Here is a 24,858-nt window from a genome sequence, read left to right as displayed (position 1 = left end):
CACCTGTGTGGGTAGGTCAGTGTGCCAGTCAGCCGGGCGGGGGAGTCGCTGGCCGGCCGGCAGGGCGGACTGGCTGACTGTGCCCACCCCCCCCGGATAGCGAGTCCTCCTTCCCCACTGCAAGCGCGACTAGCTCGCCGCACGGTGTTCCGCCCCCCTGCGGCGGCGCCCGTCTAGCTGAGGCCCGGCCAGTGCACGCACGGTGCTGCTGCGGCTGCTGCTGCTGCTGTTGTTGTTGCTGTTGTTGCTGCGGGAGTGAAACGGAACAGGCCCGCGCGTGTTCGGGCTCGCGAGCGAGCGCCGCGCGGGGTCAAGATGGCGGACGGCTGCGCCTGGATTCTCGTGCTCGGGTCCGTGCTGCTGTGCAACCTCGTCAAGGCGCTCCTGCCCACCGTCTCCTCCCTCGTAAGTGGGGCTCCCGCTCGGGCTCAGCGGGTCGGGTTCCGCACTGGGCAGGGTTCGCTCATCGAGTACGCGTCGCCCACCCGTCTCGGGTATACCGAGCGTAAACTGGGAATTAAATATCGGGCAAAAGCGTGTTTATAGACGGTCCCTTTATATAAGAAAACTCATATATATAGTTCAGGTGGGTAGCTGCGACAGTATGCGTAGGCTGAAACGTTGTGTTTTCTTCTTTTTTTTTCCAGCATGGAATAAACCTATTACTCGTTCCTTTGCATAGACTGTATATTCCATCCCGTGCGCTCCGCGTGTCGCCTCTGAAGCCGGGCGTGAATGTGACGTCATGTTTGTCCGGGCAGGCTCCTCCAGTCCGGTGCACATGAGCTTGCATTTCACTCCCGGCTGGCAACATGCGATGAAGCCAAGACACACGGGCCTTGTCCCCTGCATCTCGAGGGTGTGGGTGTGATGTTAAGTAGCAGAACACATTGAAAAGGTGCTGCTCTAAATTGCAATGTGCCGCCTCTGTTTTGTCAGACGTGCGGTGAAATGGCGTGTCCTGTTAACCCTCTGAGACTCTCACAAGGCTTTTGTCCTGTTGAGGTGTAGGTGTTTGTCATTTAGTTTGTCAAGAGCAGTGTTTAGATTGACAGTTAGGTATTAAAGAGATGATAAGGGGTGTATACTCTGACTGGGCTGATGTAATTAGAAGGTGCACAGCTCTTCAAAGTCAATGATCGAGATGCTGGTTTAGTTAGTGAACTAGTCAAGGTTGCAAGTGATATGAAATCAGGACAACTAACAAACACTTTAAAAGCAACTGATGAAATTCAAAACTATTTTAGGTGTATATGTACATGACAGGGCAGACACTAGGCAGGTGGTGGCTAAGGTAGACAGATGTTTGATGTTCGGTAATGCAACTGCAGGATATGACAAGCAGGTCTCTGTAGGTGTTTAATTAGGGAAGAAGAATTCATTTCTCCTGCTCTGTTGAGAACAGCTAAGCCTCCAGACTCAAAGGTGCATTGCAGACCTGGTAGAAGTTTGTAGTTCAGGGTGTGTGTGTTCTGGGGTAACGTCTCTGGGTAGAAGGGCGCTCTGACGAAATGGTGCCGATTTTGGGACGGTGGTTTCAGGCAGGGAGCTGTGCACAGAGATGCCCCTTTGCCCTTCTGAATGTTGTGTAGCTATTCTAGGTAGTAGCAGCAGAGCCAGTGAACCCAAGGGAAATCCATTTAAGGAGATTAGTTGTCACTGAAGAGAATACAGAGTATTGATCCGGTATTGTCCTCACTTATCAGGTTAAGCCCAGTTATGGTATCCTAATACGATTCTCTTCCATGATCACGTTAAGTGCAGCTGTTTTTTTTTCTCCTGTAAAAAAGCATTTTTAAAATGTAACCCCCCCCCCCCCACACACACACACACTGCTGCTTACAAACAGGTAGTATCGACGGGGGGGGATCTTTGTTTTGTGCCTCAGATGCTGGTTGAGAAGAAAGAGTAAGTAGTAGTAAATCAGCATGATCTCCGTGTCGCTTGGTCTGCCAGACCCCAGACACCAGGCAGAGCACTGGGGTGGGAGACCACTGAGGGAAAGCAGGCTGCTGTGCATGTACTGTCTACCAGTAGGTGGTGCTATGTGGCTCAGAACTTCAGAAGTAACACTCAGCATAGTGAGAAACAACTTCTTATTTCTCCTATGATCTGCTGTTTAGTGGGGCTGAAGGTACAGGAGGGGACAAGTGTGATGTATGAAACCTCTATTTATTATACTGTATGTAGACGTGTATGACATATGCACTGTAAACAATATGAAGTATAGTCATTCCTTTCCCAGTTCCTGTTGGAAGGGTGTTAGGGATCCTTTGGAGAGGCCTGTGCTGTATGGATACAGGGGATCCGTGTGAGCGTGTGTCATGTATTTTGAGTTTCAGGCTTTTCTCTTGGCACAAGCGGTGGGCACAGTGGGATTGCTGGTGTGCGTCTGTGACCAGGCAGTGTCCTTTCTGTTCCCCTCCCCCCCCCCGCGCAGCTGTCCAGGATCCTGCAGAAGGACGCTGAGCAGGAGACGCAGATGCGCATGGAGATCCAGGACATGAGGCAGGAGCTCTCCGCCATCAGCATGATGGACGAGTTCGCCCGCTATGCCCGGCTCGAGCGCAGGATCAACAAGATGACGGACAAGCTGAAGACCCACGGTGAGGCCCGCGTCCCACGCGCTCCGGGGGCAGATTGCGGGCGCTGCCGCTAGCCGGGGACCAGTGCTCACTGGGGGTCTGTGAGACGAGCCCTCGCAGCTGGAACAGGGCTGGCGGGCAGACTGGAGCTCTAGGCTGTTCTGCCAGCCTCCCTTCGCTGCCTGGGGCACACCGGCAGTTCCAGGAGCAGTTTCTGTTGCAGCTCCTGTCTCCAGTAGCTGGAGCCGTTGAGTAGCATTGCTCTGCTCGTACCTCTTCATTGACTACGCTGTAACTCGCTCATATGAAAGGTGATTCATCCACAGTTTCACGAGGCGGATTCACGCAGGGATCCAATGGGGTTGGGAAGCCAATGGGATCGTGACCCTGACGCCCGGGCTCCGCCCCCCAGCTGTCCGTCACTGCTCAGCGCCTGGCCCTGCCACCCTGCTCGCTCGGCTGTCCCCCCCCAGTGCTGAGTCCACCTGTGTGCTCAGGACCTGTATCAGGAGGCTGAGCAGCCAGGCAGTATTTATTTAGTAGCCTTTCCAGGCGGGCTTAGCGCATCGGAAAGAATAGCGGCGTGGCTTCAGCTGCAGCCGCTGCGCGGGAGCCATGTCTCGCCAGCCCCTCACCCACTTGCTTCTCTTGCAGTCAAGTCGCGGACCGCTCAGCTGGCCAAAATCAAGTGGGTGGTGAACATCGTTTTCTACATCCTGCAGGTGAGTGGGGGGCGGGCGGCACGTCGCTGTGGTGTCTGTCTGTCTTGTGCAAGCTGTGCCGTTCCCCCGGGGTGCGTCTCGCCTCTCTGCAGCGTGCGCGACTTGAGCGCCGCCCTGCGATTGAGCGTGAAGGCCGTTGTATCCCCAGGCCGCTCTGATGATCTCTCTGATCTGGAAGTACTACGCTGACCCGGTGATGGTCCTGCCCAGCAAGTGGATCGCACCCCTGGAGCGCCTGGTGGCCTTTCCGTCTGGCGTGGCAGGTGAGTGTGTTCTCAGGGGCGGGGCTGAGGGGCGGGGCAGGAGAGTGTGTTCTCGGGGGGCGGGGCAGGAGAGTGTGTTCTCGGGGGGCAGGGCAGGAGAGTGTGTTATCCAGATGGTAGGTGTGCGATATTGGCTGATGACCAGACTGCCTGGTGCCTCTGGCCTGCGTCTCTTCTCATTGTGTTTTACTGGGGTTGTGCGACAGGTGCCCCTGCTTCAGCAGCTCGTCTCTCTCTCTCTCTCTCTCTCTCTCTCGCAGGTGGCGTGGGGATCACATGCTGGCTCGTGGTATGCAACAAAGTGGTTGCCATTGTTCTTCAGGCTTTCGGCTGAGGACAGACCACAGTCCGCTCCCCCTGGAAACTGCTGGATCCTTCTGCATGGAGACACCTCAACTCCAGAACGTACAGTTTTTCTTTTGGGTTTGTCGAATTCCAGTGTTTTCCAAGACCCTCCCGGGCCTGCTGGCTGAGTGTTGGGGGAAGAGCCCGAGCTTGTTCTGGAGAACTGGAGAGGCCTTCTTGTCCTCAACTACGGCCACTGACACCGCTGACCAGGACTGGGGAGTGTGGAAAGGAACTGTAGCTTTCTGGAATCTGAGACACTTTTTCAAGGTTTATTGTTTCTGCAAAGCTACCAGGATACAAAAAGAATTTCCTGAGGAAGCAAAACTTTTAGTCTTAACCTGACCATTTTGTGTACATGTGCTTTGTGTTATTGTGTCTGTTTTTAGTAATATAAAGTAAATGGTAGTTATTTGTAGTTTTGTTGAAAATGCATTCACTTTGAAATGAACACATCAACTACTGGAATGTGAATGTGAAATGTATCTAGTAGATTAAACTCTACAGTAATTGCTTACACTAACACAGACTTGATGGAAAGGATCAAATTAATATAAGGTTAGTTTATAAGATAAAGGTCTTCCTGCCAGTTTTGTCTTGATTCAGGAATCACACCCCTGCACTGGTTGTGCTGGCGATGCTGACAAAATGATTGGTGTATCTTAACACTAGAGCGGTGCAGTCTGGAGTTCAGTATCATCCAAGCCAACACAGACTCAGGAAGGGTTCTCGTGGTTTGTTTCTGCTGTCCGTCTCAGCCCGGTGTCTTTACTGAGTTTTCAGGACTGTACCAGTGTGTTTTTTTTCAGCGTGTGACGTGTTTTCCCTGTGCACCAATAAACCAACTACAAAAACACCTGCTCCAGTGACATTGATTGCTGGTCAGGGGTTGTAAAGATGAACACTAGAAGGACACTTCACACTGTGAAGGACAAGATGCTGTCTAGAACTCCCTGGTGCTGCAAGATAGCAGCTTTCAGTGGTTGTTCGTCTCGGCACATTCGCACTCAAAACCTGCCACCTGAGAACAGCAGTATTCATTAATGGCTCATCGGGTGGGTAAAGATCTATGCTTGGGGCTGAATCCCATAGCTGGGGATCGCCACCCTAAACCCTGTGCTGCTGAAGACAAGGGGTCTAGAGAGAGAATTGTAACTGGTGCATCCTTGTTTTACTGTAAAACCAAGGTTCAGACTCTCTGTGGTCGTTAAAAATCCCAGAAAAGAGTAGGGGTGTTACCCTAGCGTCCTGGCCAAATTTCCCATTGGCCTTTACTAGTCATGGCCTCCCAATAATCCCCATCTCTGAACTGGCATCATCACCCTGCTCTCCTCCCCACTGAGAGATGGTGTGTGAGGGTACTGGTGGTGGTGGAAGGGATCCCTATTAACTTGTAAAGTACTTTGAGTGGAGAAATTTATAGAAAGCACTATAGAGGTGTAAGGATTATTATTTATCGGTAAATTCTGAGCAGGTTGAGTGCCTTCTTGACAGGCACTATGATTGTGGGCTGTAATCACACTCAGGTTGAAAGCATAGATGTGTTCCGATTAGGAGGATATAAAAGGGGAATCCAGTGTGTCAGTTTTGCATGGAAAATCTCAAATGTCATATAAAGAATACATCTGGTACTTGCCTTTACTTTTGACCTTGACTTATTCCATTATAAACAGTATCTCCCTTGAAAAATGTACTGTATTTGCTTCAGTCTGTTGCATGTAGACTTCACTAGCTAAGTCCTTCATTTCTACAATCATGTAGAATGCACTGCACTTCAAAGACATCGCTGCCTGTACTGTCCTTAAGCAATATGTGGGTTTGGCATTCTGATCACTTGAATGACAGTTTGTCCCAGTGTAACTACAGTGTACCAGTACAGAGTTGTACTCCTCCCATACACAGCATGCGATTTGTTATTTCCACATATACCCATTTTCTTCTCTTTTAATTGTTTTAGTGTATATATGATTTCACCATTCAAAACCAATTATTGATATATTTTTTATGGGTCTGTTTTTCAATACGGTTGGCTATGTGCTTTCTAATGTAACCAGAATGGCTGGACACTGAACAGCTGCAAGAGAAACTAAACCAATTGCTTATGAGCCAGTTTTTCAACGCTGTCAACAACATTTGGAATTTGGGGTGGTGCTCAAAAAAGCATTGTTTAATGAACAAGTTATAAGTACAGATGATGTCAAATCTGTTCTTTAAAAAAAGTGCAATAAAAACAACACTGTTTTCGGTTTCAACTACGACTTAAATGATCAAAATATCTGAATCCATTCGGGGGCAGTTATCGCGTATGTTCAGTTCCAGTCAAAGGAGAGCGGGGGGCTACAGGAAGAGGTCGGAGCTCTTGTTCTTCCTGGGCTCTTTGTCTCGCCTTGTGTGCGGCAGAGCGCAGTCGCAGTCGCTCCCCCATGGAGGCCCGTGTCTTTGCCCCTGCTCCTCCTCGTGCCCCTGCCCTCGGCTGTTGTGCGCTGCCCAAACAGCTCGTCCATCAGGCAGCTCTTCCTGCTCCTCGCCGAAGCTGCCTCCGCCTCCGCCTCCGGTCTGCCTCCTCCCTGGCTGAGTCCAGCAGGGGGCTTTGCAAAAGACGGCTCGTAGCCCCCAAGCCCCAGGTCGTCCAGCTCGGGCTGCCCGCGGCCCCGGGTCCGAGGACTCCTCCTTGCGGCGGGCGCGGGCGTGCCGTAAGCCGGCCTTCCATGGTGCAGGTTCTGCACAGTTTCCTTGAACCGGTAGAGGCGCCTGCCCCTGGCAGGAGACCCGCGGTGGCTGCTGCTGTTGCAGGCTGAGCTGAGGAAGTCCTCCAGGTCTAGCAGGAGATCACCGTCCTCGTGATCCGCCGGCTCTGCCTGGGCTGCCTCCTCGGCCTTTCCTGCCTCCGCGGGCTCTGGAAGCCCATTGAGGAGACCTCCCCCGTCCTCCATCTCCGTATTCGCTCCTACTTCTTCCTCAGTGTCGCTGCTTTCCTCTTCCTCTGCAGTGCATCAGCATTGTGTATTGGGTAAATTAAAATTAAATGTGCTAATTAGTAAAAAACTACACCCCTTAGGGAAAATGGTCAAGACGCACATCTATTTTATAATGTGCAACTTTATTTGACAGTGTTATTTGTATATTTTTGTAACATTTATTATTAAAGTGTGCTATCAAGACTATTGAATGCCTTGGGAATGAACAACTAAGCACAGAATGCGAGTTTTCAAGTGGGTCAAGGTGTGCTTGAAATACATCCTCCGTTGGTGTGACGTGAACTATGAAGGGGCCAGCGCTAGGCCAGGGGTTCCAGGGGGGCATTAATAAGCCAAAATGGGGTGTGTTTCTACTCACCTTGCGCTGAACTGTGACCTGTCTTCTCTCGGTCTGGGCTCCTGTCCCCTTTGGACTCTTCCAGTGTTTCGGTCAGAGATATCTCGTGGGTTTCTGTGTAACTGATGGCCAAACAGACCTGCAAGTAAAGCCGTTCTTGAGCTCTGAGCTCCAGCTATGCAAAAGTTAAGATACTGACCACTGAAAAGACAGCCCTACTTATTCATTCCTGCCCGGTAGTTACATGTGTGGATGTTTTGTACTCGTGGATAAATGAACAGACGGTGACTGCAGAGTGACAGTCTGACTCTACACTAAGTAGCATGTTGACATTTAATGATTCCATAACACAGCACATAACAGCACTTCTTCTGCATAATGCTGTTGATGAACATCATCATGTGAAAAGGGAGTTTTCCTGAGATCAAATATAAATGGCGTAACTCCAGTGCATCCCTGATGCAGGAAGTGCTTGTTGAGTCTTACCCGGTCCAGCTCCTGTTGCTCTACCGACCCGTCCTCTGGCTCGGCTCTGAAACAGGGCGATGCAGCTGGCAGGCAGAGCTGCTCTGTCTGAACCCATCTGCTTTCTTTCGTCACTGACAAGTGGAAAAGCGAGGAGCTCCATCAGCAGAGGACAAGGTGCACATGTGACCTGACCTCCTGACCTCGACCTTCCCCAGTTCCTTTAAACATTCACGTTTTAGAACAGAATTCTTAAATTGCTAACCTTTTTTCAGGAAAAGCTCATCACAGTATGACAGATTACAGACCTTCAGAGCTCAATCTAATGGAAAGAATCTGTGAGATTTTTTCAAACATTTGAGATTTAGTAAGATCCTTCCCTACCTTTTTTGTGACAGCCTTTACGAACTCTGTGTGCATAGATATTATGAATCTCTAATTCTCGCTCTTTTTCCTGAAATACATGAACAAATAAGCAGTTAAACAGCTATGAATAAAAAAACAGCAACCACTATATAATTGTTTTCTGTTCAAGACAAGGTTATCTGTACAATTCGGATGTGTACTGCTGATATGTAAAGGGTACAGTTAGTACTGACTACAACTTTGTATGCTTTCCTTTTCTTTTTTCTTGACATTCATTTCCCAGTCTGTCAGGGTATGTCTTATTGACTCCTGTCTGGATTTCCACCAAATATTTGAGAACATATTTTCTTTTCTGTCAGCAGTTTGTCCAACTATTTATATCTCATTGAGCCCCTAACTGGCTGCGTCAGTTTTCATATGTGCTTAGAAATGCTCCAGACTCCCTCTGGTGTTCTGAAGGAGCTACTTCTGGCTACTTCTATGAATTGGCTTCATTAGTCTGCTCTCCTCCCCACTAATAGCTGATGTGTGGTGAGAGTACTGGCGCACTCTGGCTGCCGTCATATCATCCAGGTGGGGCTGCACACTGGTGGTGGTGGACTGAAGGCCCCATTACCTGTACAGCGCTTTGAGTGGAGTGTCCAGAAAAGCGCTATACAAGTGTAAGCAATTATTATTATTTTTACTTCTCATCCAAACAGCGTCACCTGTTTCATCAAAGACATTCTGAAGTCAGGCATCATCTCCGTCGTGTATTATTGCAGCCATTAAAGCATAAATGTTGAGAATTATTTTGTGACTGCAGGGCTGTTGGCTTGCGATTGAGAACTAGCTGGTTGGTAGGTGTGAGTGTTCGGAGATGTGAGGCCGGCAGCTCACTTGGATCTTCTGTGAGAGGTGATTAATTTCCATCTGCAGGAACTTGGTGAGGTCTCGGGCTTCGAGGGTCTTCCTGCTTTCTGCCGCAAGGTGACGTGTGAACGCAGCACTGTTCAGCTTCAGTTTCTTCTCCAGCTCCTGGAACGATAAGATCCTTTCACCTTTAGTCGCGAAGATTATTTTCTTTAACGCAGTGTTTATTAGAATTACACTCCTATCACACAGAAGGAAATTTACCGTATGAGTCAAAACATCATCAATATTCCAGATACAAAATCATTTCAGCACAATACTTCTAATGCTGAAAACATCTGAAAGCAGGTATGACTTTACAGCAGTGCCTCCTGTGTGTGTGCATGGGCAGGCTGAGCTGCAGACACAGGTGGTCCAGGTTGCGTACCTGTATCCTCCTGGTCTTGAGCTCGATGTCCAGGGACAGGCGGCCCAGCTTGTGTGTCAGCTGGTCCCGCTCCTCGAGGCTCCTGTCCTGGGCCAGCTGCTCCAGCCGCTGCAGGGCGTCCCTGATGCGCAGCAGCTCAGCCTCTGCGGCCCGCAGCTTGCGGGAGACGGCCAGGCCGTGCTCCTGGGACCTGCGCAGCTGCTCCCTGAGGGCGCGCACCTCGCCGCTGTGCTTGGCGATCATCTGCGGCAGGCAGTTCTGGGAGTCCTGGAACCTGCGCAGGGCGGCGGTGTGGCGGCCCTGCAGCCGTTTCAGCAGGCGGTTCTCCAGGAGGGTGGCGTTCAGCTGCTGCTGCAGGTCCCACACTTGGCTGCTTAACTCCTTGATGCGATGGAGCCGTGCTGACATGATGCGCTGGCTGGGGCCTCTTCTCGGGGGTTGCCCGCACGCCTGGACGTGGGAGAGGCTGCGAGCTTTGTGGCTCGGCACAGCAATCCAGCGCCGCGCCCTCCTGAGGGCCGGCTTGCTCTGGGCTGGGAAGAAAACATGGCCTTTCTGCTGCACTGAAACCGCCCGGTGGTTTAAAAGGAAGCATCGTAATCATTTTACACCCAGTTTATCAGGCTTACATGTTTTAACACGAGTTATAACAGTTGAGCGCACTAAGAAAAGAGTAATGCGTTATGCACATGTACCAGAATATCCAGTGTTGCAAAGTTTAGTACTTATCAAAAACGCAGGGTAGGAGCTTACACAGTGTAAGAGCTAATTAACAACAACACCAGCACAAATAGCAAAATAATGCAATAGCAGCACCACAGTGATGCACAGAGGGGATCACTATGCGTACAGCATGATGTTTTAAAGAACAAAACAGGAGCAACAGTGCACAAGGTGCACTTGTGTTGAAATGTTCTACAGTGTTTACTTGTCATGTACTGTACTCCAGTGGACAGCTGCTCAGATTGTGAGCCCTGTGGAGCAGACGGGTAAAATTAAAACAATAGAGTCTGAAACAGAAGCAGTTTGTGCTAGTTAGAGGGAATGTGGTAAAAGGTTGGTTCAGGATTGGGGTAAAATCCAGAAACTAAGAGAAAATCCTAACATTTTCATCGCCATCAATAGTAGTTTACACTTATCCTCAAGCAATCACTGATTTTAATGTCTGGTTTCCTGGTGCAAATCAAAACTATTTCTTCATCCAGTTAGACGCAGGTCTCTTGGACTAATGCCATCTGATTCAGTGGACCTTTGTTGGCAAGTGAATGCAAACGTGTGTAAGGTTTTAATTATTAGACTGTGTTTATAACTAACACTTTAGCCGATACCTTTCAAACTGTGAGACCTACGTGGGCCTCTTTCTACGCCCTGCTGTCTCCTCGGCGAAGGGGAGGTCAGGGTGGAGCTAGCCCTGTCAGATTCTTGGCTGTCCTCTGGCTCACAGTCATCAGAGTAGTCCGGCTCACAGCTGGCTCCCCCGAGCCCTTTCTGTGGGCTGGAGCTCCCAGTACAGACACTCGTGCTGGTCCTGATGGGACTGTACTCCTCTGGGGAGCTGAATTCTGGGCGGTAAGACACCATGGCCCCATCCCCTCTTGCTCCTTCGTTTTCGGGGCTCCCCTCCATCTCTCCGCCAGGGTTTCTGAGAGACATGATCTCTACTGCGTCATCTGAAAACAGAAGACCAACACTGACAGTGAGTCAGAGAGATTCGGGCGATCCCCACTGAGCCCCAGCACAATGTGTGTTGAAATCCTACTCCAGTGAAAGTCGGGGTGCGCTGAGGGGTGGCTGTGTGGAGATGCAGAAGTGCTGTTCTTTCACAACTTTGTCCCACAAGCCACAGCGGATCTTGCACGACACTCGCCACTTTCCCCAGCCTGTCTACTTGTTCGAGCTTGTGTTTCGTGTTCTGATCCAGTTTGTGTTCGTGTTCTGATCCAGTTCGTGTATGCCCGTCTCCTTCCTTTTGATTGTTTTAATGTACAGTGTCGTGAGATAATTTTACTAAGAAAGGCATCACACAAAGTAAAATGCATTTAAACGTGATACTAAAACAACTAGAAAAATGCTCTGAAAAACGAACCTATTAGAGATTTCAAAATGTGGAGGCAGTACTTTTCACAGGTGGGAACGCGCTCTTCCGAGCGAGTGAAAACGTGCAATTATGTGCCCTTAATGTAGTTCCACTGAAGTGATATAGTCCTAAAGAGGAGTTTCTTAGATTATTAATATAATAAATGTATAATACCTACACATTGATTTGCTCACTCAGAAGTTGTTTCATTCTTACGGGCACGATATTCAGTACTGGGCACTTGAGTACTTGGTTCAAGCAATTATTTGAGGGAGGTACAGTATTGACACAGCTCGTTTACTACTGTGCTTATGGCATATGAAACTGCGTTTAGCACCAAGTTACATAACTATCACATAACTTCTCTACAAGAATAGCTTTAAGATATTTGGATATAAACGTTTATTATATTCTTTTAAAAGTAGGTAGTATTAATACATTAAATGGTAAATTAAAACATACTGTATTCTTGTCTGAACGAAACCCGCGACTCCTTGTTTTCATTGCCGTCGTGTAAAGTTTCTTTTCGCTTAAGAACTTTTCTTGTGTGGGTATTTTTTTATTTATCGGTTTCCTTGGAGATTAAGACCCTCCTGCTTCTTAGGGCCTATGGGAAATGTAGTTACAAGGTGAAAGAATCCCAGGATTTAAAGCGACGAAAGTGTTAATACGCATAAGGAAAATAAACGCGTAATGTACAAGAGACAGAGCGCACGGAGCGCTCAACCTGTTTTCACTGAAGAAAAGTGTTTGTAAGCTTCTGAACTGTTAAACCCTAACCGTAGACTGTACCAGTTCTTTCTGAAGAACTACAAGTCCCAAGGCTCTTTGCGATCATGCTGCAGTTCGGTTCTCACCTTTAAAAAATATCATATTCTCGAAACCATGGCAACGGAAGGGCAGCTGGGAACATCCATAAAAAATGTAATATTCACAATAAAGCGGTTCTCGGTATTTATTCACGAAAAAAGTTGCTTCTCTCCACTTTTTGAGAATTTATCACAAGCAAACAACATCAGTAAAGGGTGAACAAAAATAAAAATAATAACTTTAAATAAGATAAGGTGACGCATACGGCGGACATTGCAGGTTGTGCGAGCCGGTTTACCAGCGCGGTGACGTCACCGCCCTTCCCTGTGAATAGCAGGGGCCGCAGCCGCCGGGCTGACGGGAGATTCCCCCTTGGCTCAAGTGGCTGGGTCCCTCCTGAGTCCCCAACGGTGAGGGCGCATACCCAGGTGAACCTGAAAGCACTACCCTGGTGTCAGAAGCGGGCAGGATTGACAACCCGTGGCAGACGCTAGCGAACTCTGTCAAGCGCCGGCTGACCCTGAAAGAGACTGAACCCGGGGCCGCGCAAACACGGTGGGTGCAACAGGTGGCCACAGCCCTTACAAGGGCTACCCAGTAGTGGTCCCGCCGGTAGACCTGCGGCGCTGGAGGGAGCGGCCTGCCAGGTGCTCCTGGACGTCCCGGAGGAAGACCGAGGCGAATACGCGGCTGCGCTTCAGTGTGGAGGAGGCGCCGGACCTGATGGGGGAGAGGCTGGCCCTGCGGCGGCGCCGACCAGGAGAGCGACTGGGCCCGGTCGCCGCGGATGTCACGTTCCTCGCCTGCCGAGGATACCCAGCTTTCCCCCGGGAGGCGCAGCGGGAGATGGCTCTCCAGGCCTTTCTCAAGGCCCTCTCGCCCGAGGAGCTGCGGCGCCTCGCTGGGGCAGGCCTTGGGCCTTGCTACACGGGCTGAGGCCTGTTCGGGGTGGCTGGAAGTGCCAGCAGACGGAGCCCTGCCAGGCCCGAGGGCGAGCGAGCGTGCCCGATCCTGCCCCTGAGTCACTCGGGGGGCCAGACAGGGCGGCGGTGGCGGGGGCCAACGGTGTGTGGAAGTGTGGCGCACTGCTGAGGGCCTCGATCGGGACCAGCGGCTCCAGGCGCTACTCGCCCAGGCGAGAGATGAGGACTGCACCCGCACTGCCCTGGTCCAACACGACATCGACACCGGCGGCGCTCGGCCCATCCGCATCCCACTGGGGCGCACGCCAAGCGGACCGCCGCCGAGGACAAGATCCGGAGACTGAGCCCGTTTCCATTTCCATTTGTCCTTTGTCCTGCATGAACTCAAAAACGCTACAATAATATTAAAAATGAGATATAAAAGCTAATGTTGTTGTCATGGCGAGTGTAAGTGTGAAGGCGACCCAAAACAGCACTGAGGGTCATTCTGTCAGTTGTTTGGGTTTAGCGACTTAAAATATTAATCCAACTGAAGAGAAAAAAACCCATCTGAAGACAACAGCTGTTTCTGCGTGAAAACTCGTATTCTCTCGCAGGGATAATGGAAACTTTTTTTTGATCTGTGTGATCTCCCCGGGTTCATCACGACAATGTAGACGTCACTGTTGCAGATCATTGCGTCAGGTCACTGGGGGTGCCGCGGGCGGAGTCGAGGACAGAGACGGCGGCCAGCCCCCAGAAATGCCCCCAACTATGCCCCAGCGATGCCCCGGGCAATGCCCAAAATAATGCCCCCAGCAATGTCCAAGTAATGCCCCAGCGATGCTCCAGCAAGCGGCGGTCTGCGCCTGCAGAGACGCAGGAGATCTGTCTTGATTTCTCCCGGCCGTGCGCGGTGCTCCCTACTGCCTCACTGCCCCGCTCCCCCCGTCCCTCTCAGTCCTCTGCCCTTATTTGCCCAGAACCTGCTCCACGCCTTCGCCTCGCCTCCCCCCGCCGCCGAGGGGCGCAGTCCGACAGACACCCGCGGTCGCCAATCGCTCGGCCCGCCGCGCCCCCTCCCCACCCTCGCCCACCAATCCGGCCGCCAGAGGCGACATTCCCGGACCGAGCCGGCCGCGGGGAAGCGCCCGGGGGAGACACCGCCTGCGCCTTTAAGACCCCGTGAGCCACTCGCGAAACATTTCAGCCCCGCAAACATGGTGATCAAAGTCTTTTTGGCCACTTCGTCTGGGTCCACTGCGGTAAGCGCACGACTGTCCCGTGTTGTTTCTGTTATCATTTTTGCGCCTCGGCACCTTGGAGTTAGCGACACTTTTTTGGGGGAATCGTTCTTGCCAAGTGAGCGCTTTGCCATTTTTAATCACGTAAACTAGTAGATCGCTTTGAAATTAATACGTCGCCCTTTTTATCCCGAGTTTGGTCATTTGCATGGGTTTAAGGAATGCTTTTGCACAGGCCCAACTCAGGTGCATCTTTTCTAGAACATGGACTCCAGAACAGACGCGAGTTCGGGATTAGCGTCCCGTTGCGCACAAGTTTGAAAGACGGCTGAGATGTTTGGAGTTGAGAGGCATCTTGGAAGTTGAACAGCCAGTGTGCAACGCGTCACTGAACTGGATTTTTTTTCTTTCTTGTGATTGGTAAAGAGCGCTTCACTGCTCGGTCCGGGGGCTCAGAGACAGCAGAGATAGAAAGCGGCTCACTGTAGCTGTTTCTTTATATATCCCGGCCGCAGCTGCCGCTACATTCCTGACCTGCCTCAGCAGTCTGTCAGAACACGGCCAGACCCTTCCGGAAACTCGGAGAACCGGGCCAAAGCCACCACCGTCCTTTATAGCAGACAGCTGGGCCGGCACAATTTTTGTGCGTGTGTTTTCTTTTTGCTCAAGGGTATTTAAAAGAGCCTCCTAAATTGTCACCCAAGAAATAAATAATGTTAGGCAGGGATGTATGGTCAGTTACATAAATGGCCACTGGTTTGAAACCGGGCTCGTTGAACTATCACAGACCTGACAGAGTCGCCTGGTCTGTAACACTGTAGTGGACAACAGTGTTAAAGCTGCCCAAATAACTGGCAGTCAAATCTAAAGGAACTCGTGCAACATTAAATGACAGGTATTAGAACAAGTTGGGCGAGGATGTGTTCTGCAGTAATGTGGTGGAATTGTTCCTCTTTCTGCACGCTGGTCCTGAGGCTGACCGGTCGTGTGGGTGCTTGTGTGTGTCTCCACCCTTCCCCTCCAGATCAAGAAGAAGCAGCAGGATGTGGTGGGCTTCCTGGAGGCCAATAAGATCGACTACGCCCAGCTGGACATCGCGGGCAGCGAGGAGAACCGCATGTGGATGAGAGAGAACGTGCCTGGAGATAAGAAGCCCACCAATGGAATTCCTCTGCCCCCACAGATCTTCAACGACGAGAACTACTGCGGAGTAAGAGTCTCGCTGCTGGGTGTGTGGTTCTGTGTGTGTGTCAGTGTCTCTCTGTGTGTGACTTTGTCACTCTTTGTCTCTCGTGTGTGTATGTCGCTCTGTGTGTGTGTGTCGGTGTTGCTCTGTGTGTGTCTTTGTTGCTCTTTGTCGCTCTGTGCGTGTCCGTGTCTCTTTGCGTGCGTCTGTGTCGCTCTTTGACCCTCGTGTGTGGGTCTTGGCGTCTCTCGTGTGTGTCAGTGTCAGTCTGTGTGGGGGTGATTCAGTGTTTGATCTGAAGAATGGGGTTTGCCCAGTTGAGCCCCGAGAGGGAGAACTGACATCAGCAGCAACACGGGAGCAGTCTCCAGACCCCCTGCTCCTCTCTTGCAGGACTACGAGACGTTCTTCAACGCAAAGGAGGAGAATCAAGTCTTTGCATTCCTGGGCCTGGCGCCACCCCCAGGCTCCAAGGTTGGGCTCTGCTTTTTTTTTCTATTGTTTGCGTGTACCTGTTGGCCACCTAAATATCAGGATAGCGTGCGTAGAAGAGCTGTAACAAATATGAATTCTGTTATCGCGTGAAGTGTGAAGTTAAAATGTGCTGATTTGTTTGGTACAGGAAGCTCAGCTGGCAGAACAGGCTCTAATTCTTCAGAATGGGAGAAGTCCAGAAGAACACCATGAAACGCCAGTAATTTCACTTCTCTGCACTGTTCTCATCACCATCACCTCCTTCCCCCCTCTGCATACAGCCCTGTCCTGATTAATGACACAGCCTGCCACACCACCTCCTCTGTCCTCTCCACCTCTGTCCTGCGCTCGGTCTGCCGTGACTGTAACTTGGAAGCAGAAGATGGCGTTTACTAACCCCGCTCGTCGCATGCAGTTTGGGTTATATTTCCATCGTTGTTTAAGCGTGGATTTGGTTGACTTCACGTTTTGTTAAGCAGCTTGTGTTTTTCTATAGAAGCGGAGTGTAAACCTATCAGTGTGTTCTGGTGCTCTAGATATTCCCATTGTAAGTCTTTCCTGAGATCTGTCATTTTCGCTGTTGTTTTTTGACCGATTGTCCCTCAGATGGAAAGTTGTGTGTTTTGTTCAGTCTGGGAGCTGGAGGGGATTGTAAAATGCTGGAAATGAAAAGTAATTCTGGACAGTGTTGGACAGATGAGCTGCTTGTTAGCAATGAGAGTCCCTGTTTCATAGTGATCCTGTTGGACGCCAGTGATTTGCTATACTGACATGAGCAGCATTGGGAGTTGCAGTTACAGAATTCTTTATACTGTATAGTGTGATCTCATTTTTAATTAAATACTGCTATTTAAAACTGCCTACTCCCATAAACTATCATGTTAAATCCCTGAAAGATTCAGCACTCTGATCATGTTCTGGAGATATTCAGGGAGAACAGGCAGCGACCAGTATGTTTTGCTGTCTATTCTGGGGTGTAGGATTTTCAGAGTCCTGATTCTGCCAGTGTGCTCGTGTCCATGGTCCAACCAGAACAGCATAACACAGGGCAGGAGGCAGAGGGGACTAGAGTTATCTTATTATGCACACGTGTGATAATTCATAATTATCACAATCCCCATGACACACTGAATTTAAGAGTTAGAAGTTTTCTTTCTAGAGCTGTGTGGGTAGAAGAGGACTCCTGTAGCTGAGCTCGTCAGTTCTGTTCTGCAGCAGGCTGGCAGGCTGGAGTGTAACTCTGGGCTTTGACTGGGGCTCTCTTCCTCTTTCTTTCAGACAGAGGAGCTAAATGGCGAAGAGGAGGAAGAAGTCAAGGTGCAGTACCACTGTCTGCAGCTTCACTGTGGTGTCTGTCTTTCGGGGACGTGTTTGTAACAGGGACTGACTTTGTCATGTGAGGAGAACCTCTGTACTTGATACAGACACTGAGGTCTTCTTTCACATTAAACTGCATCAAGAAGGTCTTGATGCCAATGTAGAGACTGCTAGGAGGAGTTTCTCTTTTGGAATGGCTATCTTTCATTTATGACATGGAGGATTAATTATGAAAGTCAAAACTTTCAAACCTATGCCATAGTGTGGTCACTGGGGACACTGCAGAAGGAGGTGTCGTCCTTCAGATGAAACATTAATTCTAATTCCTCAGAGTCGGTTTAGGTCCCAGGCCACTGTTTATAACAGGTGTCCTGGCTGAATTCCACACTGGGCTTGTACAATCTGGCCTCTTTAAAATTCCCCCTTAATCCAGTCACTGAAGTAGTGTCACACCCCTGATCTGCTGTGCAGTGGAGCAGCTGGTGCAGAATAGCTGCTGTGTGTCTCCCAGGTGGGGCTGCTGGTGCAGAATAGCTGCTGTGTGTCTCCCGGATGGGACAGCATTTCAGTAGTGGATGACGTGGGTCACATGCTGTGATGTATAGGACACATTGAGATTATAAATGTAAGGAATTTGTAGAACTACTTCTAAAAGGGTATTTAATTTAAATGCTGTTTTTCTCAGAAGCTGCTGCTCTGTTGAGAAGTATCAGTTCAGGTAGCTCTATTACAGAATCAACGTGTTATTGAACATAATTTTTTTTTCACCATTTATTTCTTTATACTGCTTTGAAACATGGCTTTGTCAGTCCTGTCTCTCACCATTGTCCAAGTGCTGTGTGCCCGTTCTGGTAGCTCTTGGTAAATATCGCACCCTGCTTCTATCTCTCTGCTTCACCATTCCAGGAGGAAGATGAGTGGTGGGTATCTGAGGTATCCTTTCTTTTCACCCCATTCTTCCTCTCCTGTTGTGTGGGGTTGCTTTGAGTTCAGTTGTCTGTCTGCTGTGTGTTGTATCGAAGACGTGGTGAAATGCTCTGGTTTTGTAAATAGAACAGTTGTAACCTTGTCTTCTTTCCTTCCCAACGCATTCATGTTTTTAGTGGGACTTTTTTGTTCTTTTTATGCTCACTGGCCAAAATTGTACTCTCCCAGTAAAGTGAAGAGACTCTTCTGATGGCACACCATGTCTGCTTTGAGGAACAAGACATGGACACCAATGAGTCTGAAAAAATCTTTAAACATGATCTGGAGAACACAAGTGGACTCTACATTGAAGTGCATTTAAATCTGAGAACAGGAGGCACTTTGTTACACAAAGAGAGCATGGAACAAGCTACCCAGCCAATAACATTGAAGTCGATACTCTTTTAAGGAGCAGCTGGATGGGTCAATAAGCTACTAACTACCAAATTGTATCTCACTCCCACTGGAAAGTGGGGGAACAGGTGCGATGTGCTGTGTAGTCCCTGATGCTGTCATCCTCATTACAGTTTGTTCTGAAGGCCACCGTGCTAGAAGATTGGTTTTGGACTGTTAATAGTCCAGAACCTGATGGAAGTCATGGGATTGGGCTGTAAATATTAGACAACCTGATGGAAGTCATGGCATTGGGCTGTAAATTGGCTGTAAATAGTTCAGAACCTAATGGAAGTCATGACATTGGTCTTTAAATAGTTCGAAACCTGATGGAAGTTGTGGGATTGGGCTGCAAATAGTTCGAAACCTGATGGAAGTTGTGGGATTGGGCTGCAAATAGTTCAGTACCTGATGGAAGCCATGGGATTGTGTATATTTCTGAACCCTCGTGGAGCCTGACACATGAGGGGTTGCAGGTATTTTGGCCAGTGAGTCCGCCCGCTCCCCTTCAGTGGCACACACCTTTGCCATGTCCCTCTCGCCTTCGGCCATCGTCAGCCCCACTCCTGTCACAGACGCTTGTGGCCCCCAGTGTCCTGACGCTGTGTTCCTTTCCAGGAGGAAGACGAGCTGCGAGTCAGCGAGGTGATGTCCGTGTGCCTGCTGTGCTGCTTTGCTGAGCCTTAGAAAATTAGACACCCTGGTTCCTTTCTCTTCCTACAGTCACCACAGTCTTCTGGCTCCTTTCATATTAACAATACTTTTGTTTCAGGGTTATAAATACTAGTTTTAAATGTGTAACAGTCTTTTAACACTCAAATAAGCATTACGAAAGCATTTGCATAGTAGTAATCTGACTGTTGTAAACAAACATGCATTTAATCACTGCTGAATGTTCCTTTTTACCATCCTATCAATGCACTTATTATGATTTGTTTAGTTCTGAAAGCCTACAAAGCAGGTTATTTCCAGCTCATAATCTAAGCCTTAACTTTCCTTTCTTCCTAATGGTTTGTCAGAAACAACTCACATGCATTTTGCCCTGGTTTCTAATTAGACATCTTACCCTTGTCTGTTCATCTGTTCGCCATCACTGAGCTTCAGACTTGACTTCTCGCTAAACCGAATTCCTCTGCTATGAGCTCAGTGTCACCTGAGATTTGTCATGACTCAGCGCCCCAGTGCTTCGCAGCTGTAACCCTGGATGCCAGGTGTATGAGTCTCCAGTGTCTGAGCAGCCATCCAGTGTGCTCTGAAAAACTGGGAAAAGCATGATGTGAAGTCCTGGCCTGCTGTTTTCCCTGTCTGTTTTCATTCCCAGTGATCCCTGCTTGCCCTGGGTCTCCTCGTGTTGCCCTCTGCCCTCTCTGTCTGTCTGTACGTAGCTTCTTTGCTAAAATCAGCTCTTTCTTTCTTGTGCCTCCCTGTCGCAGGAAGAAGAGGAGCAGCCTGTTACGGAGGTAGTTCATATGGGTTTTAACGTCTGCCTGCCTGTGTCTTCAGAACTCTTTTGCTCCTCTCTCCCTGAAAATGCCACTGTAATCGCCTCTTTCGTCACCTCTAATCGCCCTCTGGGTGTTGTTCCTGGCCAATGCATGAAGCCTCCAAATGCTGCGTCTGTCTCGAGAGTGTTGTGGGTTTTTCTCTTGTCACTGCTGACCTGCAGAATAAAGAAAGCGTTCAGCTTTCGTCTCTTAGCTCTCTCTCTCTTGTCCCTTCCTGCGTGTTCACTGTCTCTCTCTGCTCTCCGCTGCGGCGCCACTTCTTTCTGATTGGGCCCCCACTCCTGTAGGACGAAGAGGAGGCGCCTCTGACAGAGGTAGTCTTCTCTCGCGCTCACGCCTCAGTGCACGGTTTGGTCGTGTTTGGAAGAATCGGGCAGGAACGACTGTGTTGGGAGTGTCAAAGAGGATCTGCTGTGGTTGATCTAACGACATGAACCTTGTGTATGGGATTCCAGCTGTGCAGTGTTCTTAATGACACTTGGTCAGCCACTCCCCCTCTCACTCTTAGTCCATGTGCCAGGAGACAGACGCCTGTCTGCTTGTGAATTGGGAATGAGTGCAGTTCCATGACTATCACTAATCTAACTACTTTGAGGATGGTGCCTGTTGGTGAGGTGAATAATCATATCTCTGCTGGTAAAAATCTCACTTATTGTGTGACAGTCCTGTGTCGATGTACAGTATGAGAACCGAGATGTGAAGATTTAAAGTCCTGACTGGGTGGTTTCTCCTCCTCTTGTGACCCTTCCCTTCTTGTGAGATCCCACTGCATCTTAACACCCTCACTTCTCCCTCCTCTGCACTCGCCAGCACCCTTCGTGTCCCACATCTCCTTTCTGTCTCTCTTTCAGGAGGAAGAAGATGATGCTATAGAAGCAGAGGTAGAATGAAACAACTATCAGCCACTCTGATTTGTCACAATCTGCAAAGTCTGTTTGTCTGTAGAATTGCACTTGCCGTGCCCTGATGCTGTGTGTGAATCACAGCTTCATGGGCATCACACATCTGTATCACAGCTTCCTGAGTGACACACCTGTATCACAGCTTCCTGGGCGCCTCACATCTGTATCACCGCCATTGTACCCTATAGTCTGAGACCCCACATTGTGTCTGTACTTGGAAAGGTTTACGGCCAAGTGACTTACAAGTCTTATTGCTTCAATACCCTTTTCTATATTTTTAAAAACAACAACTAGTTTGCCAGAATTCACCAAAATGCTTTTATCATTTCTTCATGTAGTGAGTTTCAGACTTTTGGTTTAGAACTGCCGTAGACTCACACATGGGCTCCTTGTCAGAAAACGATGTCACAGGGTTTTCCTGTTCTTGGTGTGATTTTCAGGCTGCTTCTCGCTTTGCGCTCCACCTTTCTCAAACAGACTGAGAATTGTTTAAATAGCTCTCTCGGGTTTCATGGAGAGTTATGAAATATGATCATATATCCATTCTTTTTTACCTAGTCTTCATTGTGAGAACCCTTTTTTTCACAAACTCAAGGGAAACAATAGTCTGTGTGTTGGAGCTAAAGACTGTGTTAATAGATTGGGTTAAAAGCAGAACAAGGTGCCTACATAGCAGCCTGCAGAAAACTCATTACTTTCTTTTTGGCTGATAAAAGTCAGTATCCTAAATCTCGGAGAGTTTCTCTTTAAGCCTGTGAACTAATTTGTCCTGTTTTCAAGTATTTTCAGTCGCGTATCTTGAAGACGGTGATTGACATCCAGCCCTCATTTTCGCCTTTCCTCTCCTGCCCAGGATGAAGCAGAGGAAGACTCTTAATGCTGTCGGGGCTGGGGCCTCTGTCTGCTGCCCCTCAGGTAATGGCGGCCAGCCCATCTGGGCCACGTGCTTGCAGATTTGAGCCACTGGGTGGCGATAGAAGATAGGGAAGAAGACAGTTTGTCTAGTTTCTGGGATTTGTAAAACAAATTAACAGAGAACAACACTTCTGAATTAGTGCACCTCCGTGCATAGACATATAAACTTTCTTATTGTTTGGATAAAGTAAAGAAAAATTAACTGAAATATTTGAAAGAACGACGGGCGTTTTTCCTAGAGTGATGGAAAAGAGAGTCGCAGGTGTGAGGTGCAAATACACAAAGAAGTGCCCATTCTGAAATAAATAGCACTTAGGTGCAATAGGTGCAACTTCAAGCCCTGGGAAAGTCTTTCCATGCTGTGGTGCGTGGAATCATGAGGGAGCAGCACTTCTTGAGAAGTGTGTGCGTGTGAACATGCGTGTGAGTGCGAGTGTGTGTAGTGTTGCTGACGTCGCTCTTTGCTTGGCGGAGGTGTGGTGGGAAGGGCAGTGTACCTCAGTGTGAGGTCAGGCTTTTGTCTGAGCAGGAACTGCGGAAGCTGATGGGGCAGGTGTGCGCTCCTGCTGCAGGCACCGTGTGCCAGACTGTGTGGCAGCAGGGACAGAGAGTTGTCGCGGTAGTTCTGTCTGGTCAGCGGTGCTCCTCGGGTCTCGGCGCAGGCGCAGTAAGTTGTCTTGTTCCTTCTGTCTTTTCCGGTTGGCAGAGGCCCGACCACCTGCGGATCAGCACTGTGGCTCAGCAGCAGGCATCCGGAAACCCCACACCCCTGCCGTGGAAGACTTCAAGCTGTTTCTCCAAAACACTTTTCAGCACAATGATGGATTTGTCTCTGTTCACTGTGTAGGGAGGCAGACTTCAGGATGACTTAATTAGGCACGTGTGCAGCTCTGACAGGAGGCTTAGAGTGTAGCCACAGATTGCAGTGCACTATGGGGGCTGTGCTATCAGTTGTGCTGTGTTCTGTGCAGCTCTTCAGTTCACCCTGAAGACACAACTGTTATTGCTCTTCGATGTTCGTGCGCACACATGTTGCTCTCAAATGTAGTTAACTATTATCACTGGCACTGCATCACAAAATGACTTAATGTCCTTCGTGGGCTGTCACAGGCACTATGTACTAATCAGTGTTTAGGTTAGGTCATCATGCTCATTTGACAGCTGCACCTCTGTGATGGGCAATTGCACAGGCTAAGCTGAAGAAGCACAAAATCTCTCAGGACTTTTATGTCAAATGTTTGGTTCAATTATAAGACACTTGTTGAGTTTTGTGTGCTTCCCAGCTTTGTGCAATTAGACTTTCACTTATCTCTCCTAGTGATGTGTCTCCGTCCTTATCTCTGCTCCCTAAATAGCATTGTCAGTTTAAATTATGCATACTTATGTTGGATGTATTAACGTGGTAACTTCATTTTCAGTTCTCCTTGTATGTAAAAAATGTCAATAAAGTTTGTGACTGAGATGTTGGTTTTCAAGGACAGGGTATGTTTGTCAGACAGAGATGAAGTGTTGTGGGAAAGAAAACATGCTGTGATACAGTATATCCATAAAGAAACCAGCCTGTTAAACCTTTGGGTGTTTGGATCCAGATGTAGTCATGAATTCATACCAGCATCCCAATGGGTTCTGAGTATTAAATCAATTCAGACCATGCAGCAACCTGAATATATTAATGGTTGTCTGAGCCTCAACTACAATACAAGAGGATGCATCAAAATAATGAAAAACCTGCAAATGCAATGCAGCTGGAGTAAGTTGGATCTCACTGAAAAACTGATTGCACATATGCTGATACCTTTTTACTGGTCCCTAAAGAAACACACCTTTGACATATTGCTATCTTAGTAGTGCCTGTGCAATATTGACGACATGCATCTGTTAGAGCCACATGCGAAGCGCCCTGCCCTCAATTCAGTGCTTTGAATGAGATTTGGGTGGGGATGTGCAGAGACAGATGGGCAGAATGCACATGAAATAGTAATCTCTCCAGCAGACAGGTTACCTTGAATGACATCATGGTACAGCTTTTACAGTCTAGTTGGTGGCCATCGACTTTCAGCTGGTTAGCACATGCAAAACTAGGTAAAGGACAGGGTTTCCCTGCTGGCTTCCTCACAAGAGAGGGGAGCTGCTTTCTGTGTGTCCATTCATGTTGCATATTTGTAGTTAATCATTACAGCAGGAAGATGGACTTTGACCTCTTTAGTACAGCAGTGAACCTGAAGGCATTAGCCCGCTCTCCTACATGGCACGCTGAAGCTTTTTGTTTTTCTACTTAGACATCCTTGATTTGCATCTGCGTCGGCAGCGTTTTTCACCAGCAGATCTTTCCTGTGAGCTGTCATAAAGCTCCTACATAAAAGGTAGGTTTGCTAACCAGAGAGCACCATCCTGTTGAAAATGCGTCTACTTGTTTTTTTTACGTCTCAGATAAAGAAAAGAAAGCTGTTTTTTCTGAGAGCACACACCCTGGCTTGGAGCTGGTGTTCCCTTTTGACTCGATTGCTGGCAGTGCTGGAGAAGAGCGTTTCTCAGTTTGCAGCAGTTCGTTTGGTATAGCTTTGCTGTTTGATAATGATCAAACATGATCAACTAATAGACATACATTTTGAAAAGGTACAAAGATTAAAGCGAATAAAAAGCAAAGCACATCTTTCTACCTTGATACTAATAAAGGCTAGCTTTGGTTTTGCAGTTGTCACCTTCTGTCACCTGATCTTTTCTCTGATAGAAGCCATCTGTTTAGAGAAGGCCGTTCCTCTTTCATGTTTCCAGCTCAGTCAATATTTTTTTTACAAGTAAAGCTGGACAATTTAAAATGGAGGAC

The 24,858-nt window shown here is 48.8% G+C and overlaps 4 protein-coding genes across 19 annotated transcripts in view; 3 read left to right on the top strand and 1 right to left on the bottom strand.

Moving 5' to 3' along the window:
• Nucleotides 1–103: 103 nt before the first annotated feature.
• On the top strand, nt 104–4,769 carry get1 (guided entry of tail-anchored proteins factor 1). Its single transcript, XM_088638416.1, has 5 exons — nt 104–405; nt 2,441–2,606; nt 3,240–3,307; nt 3,456–3,570; nt 3,831–4,769. Exons 1-5 carry the CDS (start codon nt 316–318, stop codon nt 3,902–3,904), a joined length of 513 nt encoding a protein of 170 aa, XP_088494542.1. The 5' UTR covers nt 104–315; the 3' UTR covers nt 3,905–4,769.
• A 1,292-nt stretch (nt 4,770–6,061) lies between these two features.
• Nucleotides 6,062–12,021, bottom strand: LOC148657734 (lebercilin-like protein). The gene is made up of 8 exons (XM_088638408.1): nt 11,880–12,021; nt 10,669–11,010; nt 9,341–9,873; nt 8,941–9,078; nt 8,080–8,149; nt 7,717–7,829; nt 7,252–7,369; nt 6,062–6,898 (listed from the first exon to the last, which is right to left on the bottom strand). Exons 2-8 carry the CDS (start codon nt 10,991–10,993, stop codon nt 6,225–6,227), a joined length of 1,971 nt encoding a protein of 656 aa, XP_088494534.1. The 5' UTR covers nt 10,994–11,010; nt 11,880–12,021; the 3' UTR covers nt 6,062–6,224.
• Nucleotides 12,022–14,197: 2,176 nt separating this feature from the next.
• On the top strand, nt 14,198–23,493 carry sh3bgr (SH3 domain binding glutamate-rich protein). 13 transcript variants are annotated; one of them, XM_088638385.1, is made up of 11 exons: nt 14,198–14,394; nt 15,398–15,583; nt 15,953–16,033; nt 16,182–16,253; nt 17,312–17,350; nt 19,328–19,354; nt 20,143–20,169; nt 20,502–20,528; nt 21,066–21,095; nt 21,970–22,031; nt 22,738–23,493. In XM_088638385.1, exons 1-10 carry the CDS (start codon nt 14,350–14,352, stop codon nt 21,991–21,993), a joined length of 558 nt encoding a protein of 185 aa, XP_088494511.1. In that variant the 5' UTR covers nt 14,198–14,349; the 3' UTR covers nt 21,994–22,031; nt 22,738–23,493. The 13 variants fall into 13 exon arrangements, with proteins under 13 accessions (XP_088494511.1, XP_088494513.1, XP_088494512.1 ...); XM_088638387.1 differs by lacking the exon at nt 19,328–19,354 and having other exon boundaries at nt 14,199–14,394; XM_088638386.1 differs by lacking the exon at nt 20,502–20,528 and having other exon boundaries at nt 14,200–14,394.
• The window catches only part of LOC148657732 (immunoglobulin superfamily member 5-like), a 19,720-nt gene continuing 17,388 nt past the window's right edge, over nt 22,527–24,858 (top strand). The window contains exons 1-2 of one of the 4 annotated variants that reach the window (XM_088638383.1): nt 22,527–22,698; nt 24,311–24,394. The gene's annotated coding sequence lies outside the window, so the exon portion shown is untranslated. Of the gene's footprint in view, nt 22,699–24,159; nt 24,395–24,858 lie in introns of those variants that run through there. The other 3 variants (XM_088638381.1, XM_088638382.1, XM_088638380.1) reach the window with 3 other exon arrangements.

The sequence above is a fragment of the Lepisosteus platostomus genome, chromosome 7 (genome assembly GCF_059453375.1).
Source record: "Lepisosteus platostomus isolate fLepPlt1 chromosome 7, fLepPlt1.hap1, whole genome shotgun sequence".
NCBI classification, from domain to species: domain Eukaryota; kingdom Metazoa; phylum Chordata; class Actinopteri; order Semionotiformes; family Lepisosteidae; genus Lepisosteus; species Lepisosteus platostomus.
This window is presented reverse-complemented; position numbering and strand designations above follow the sequence as displayed.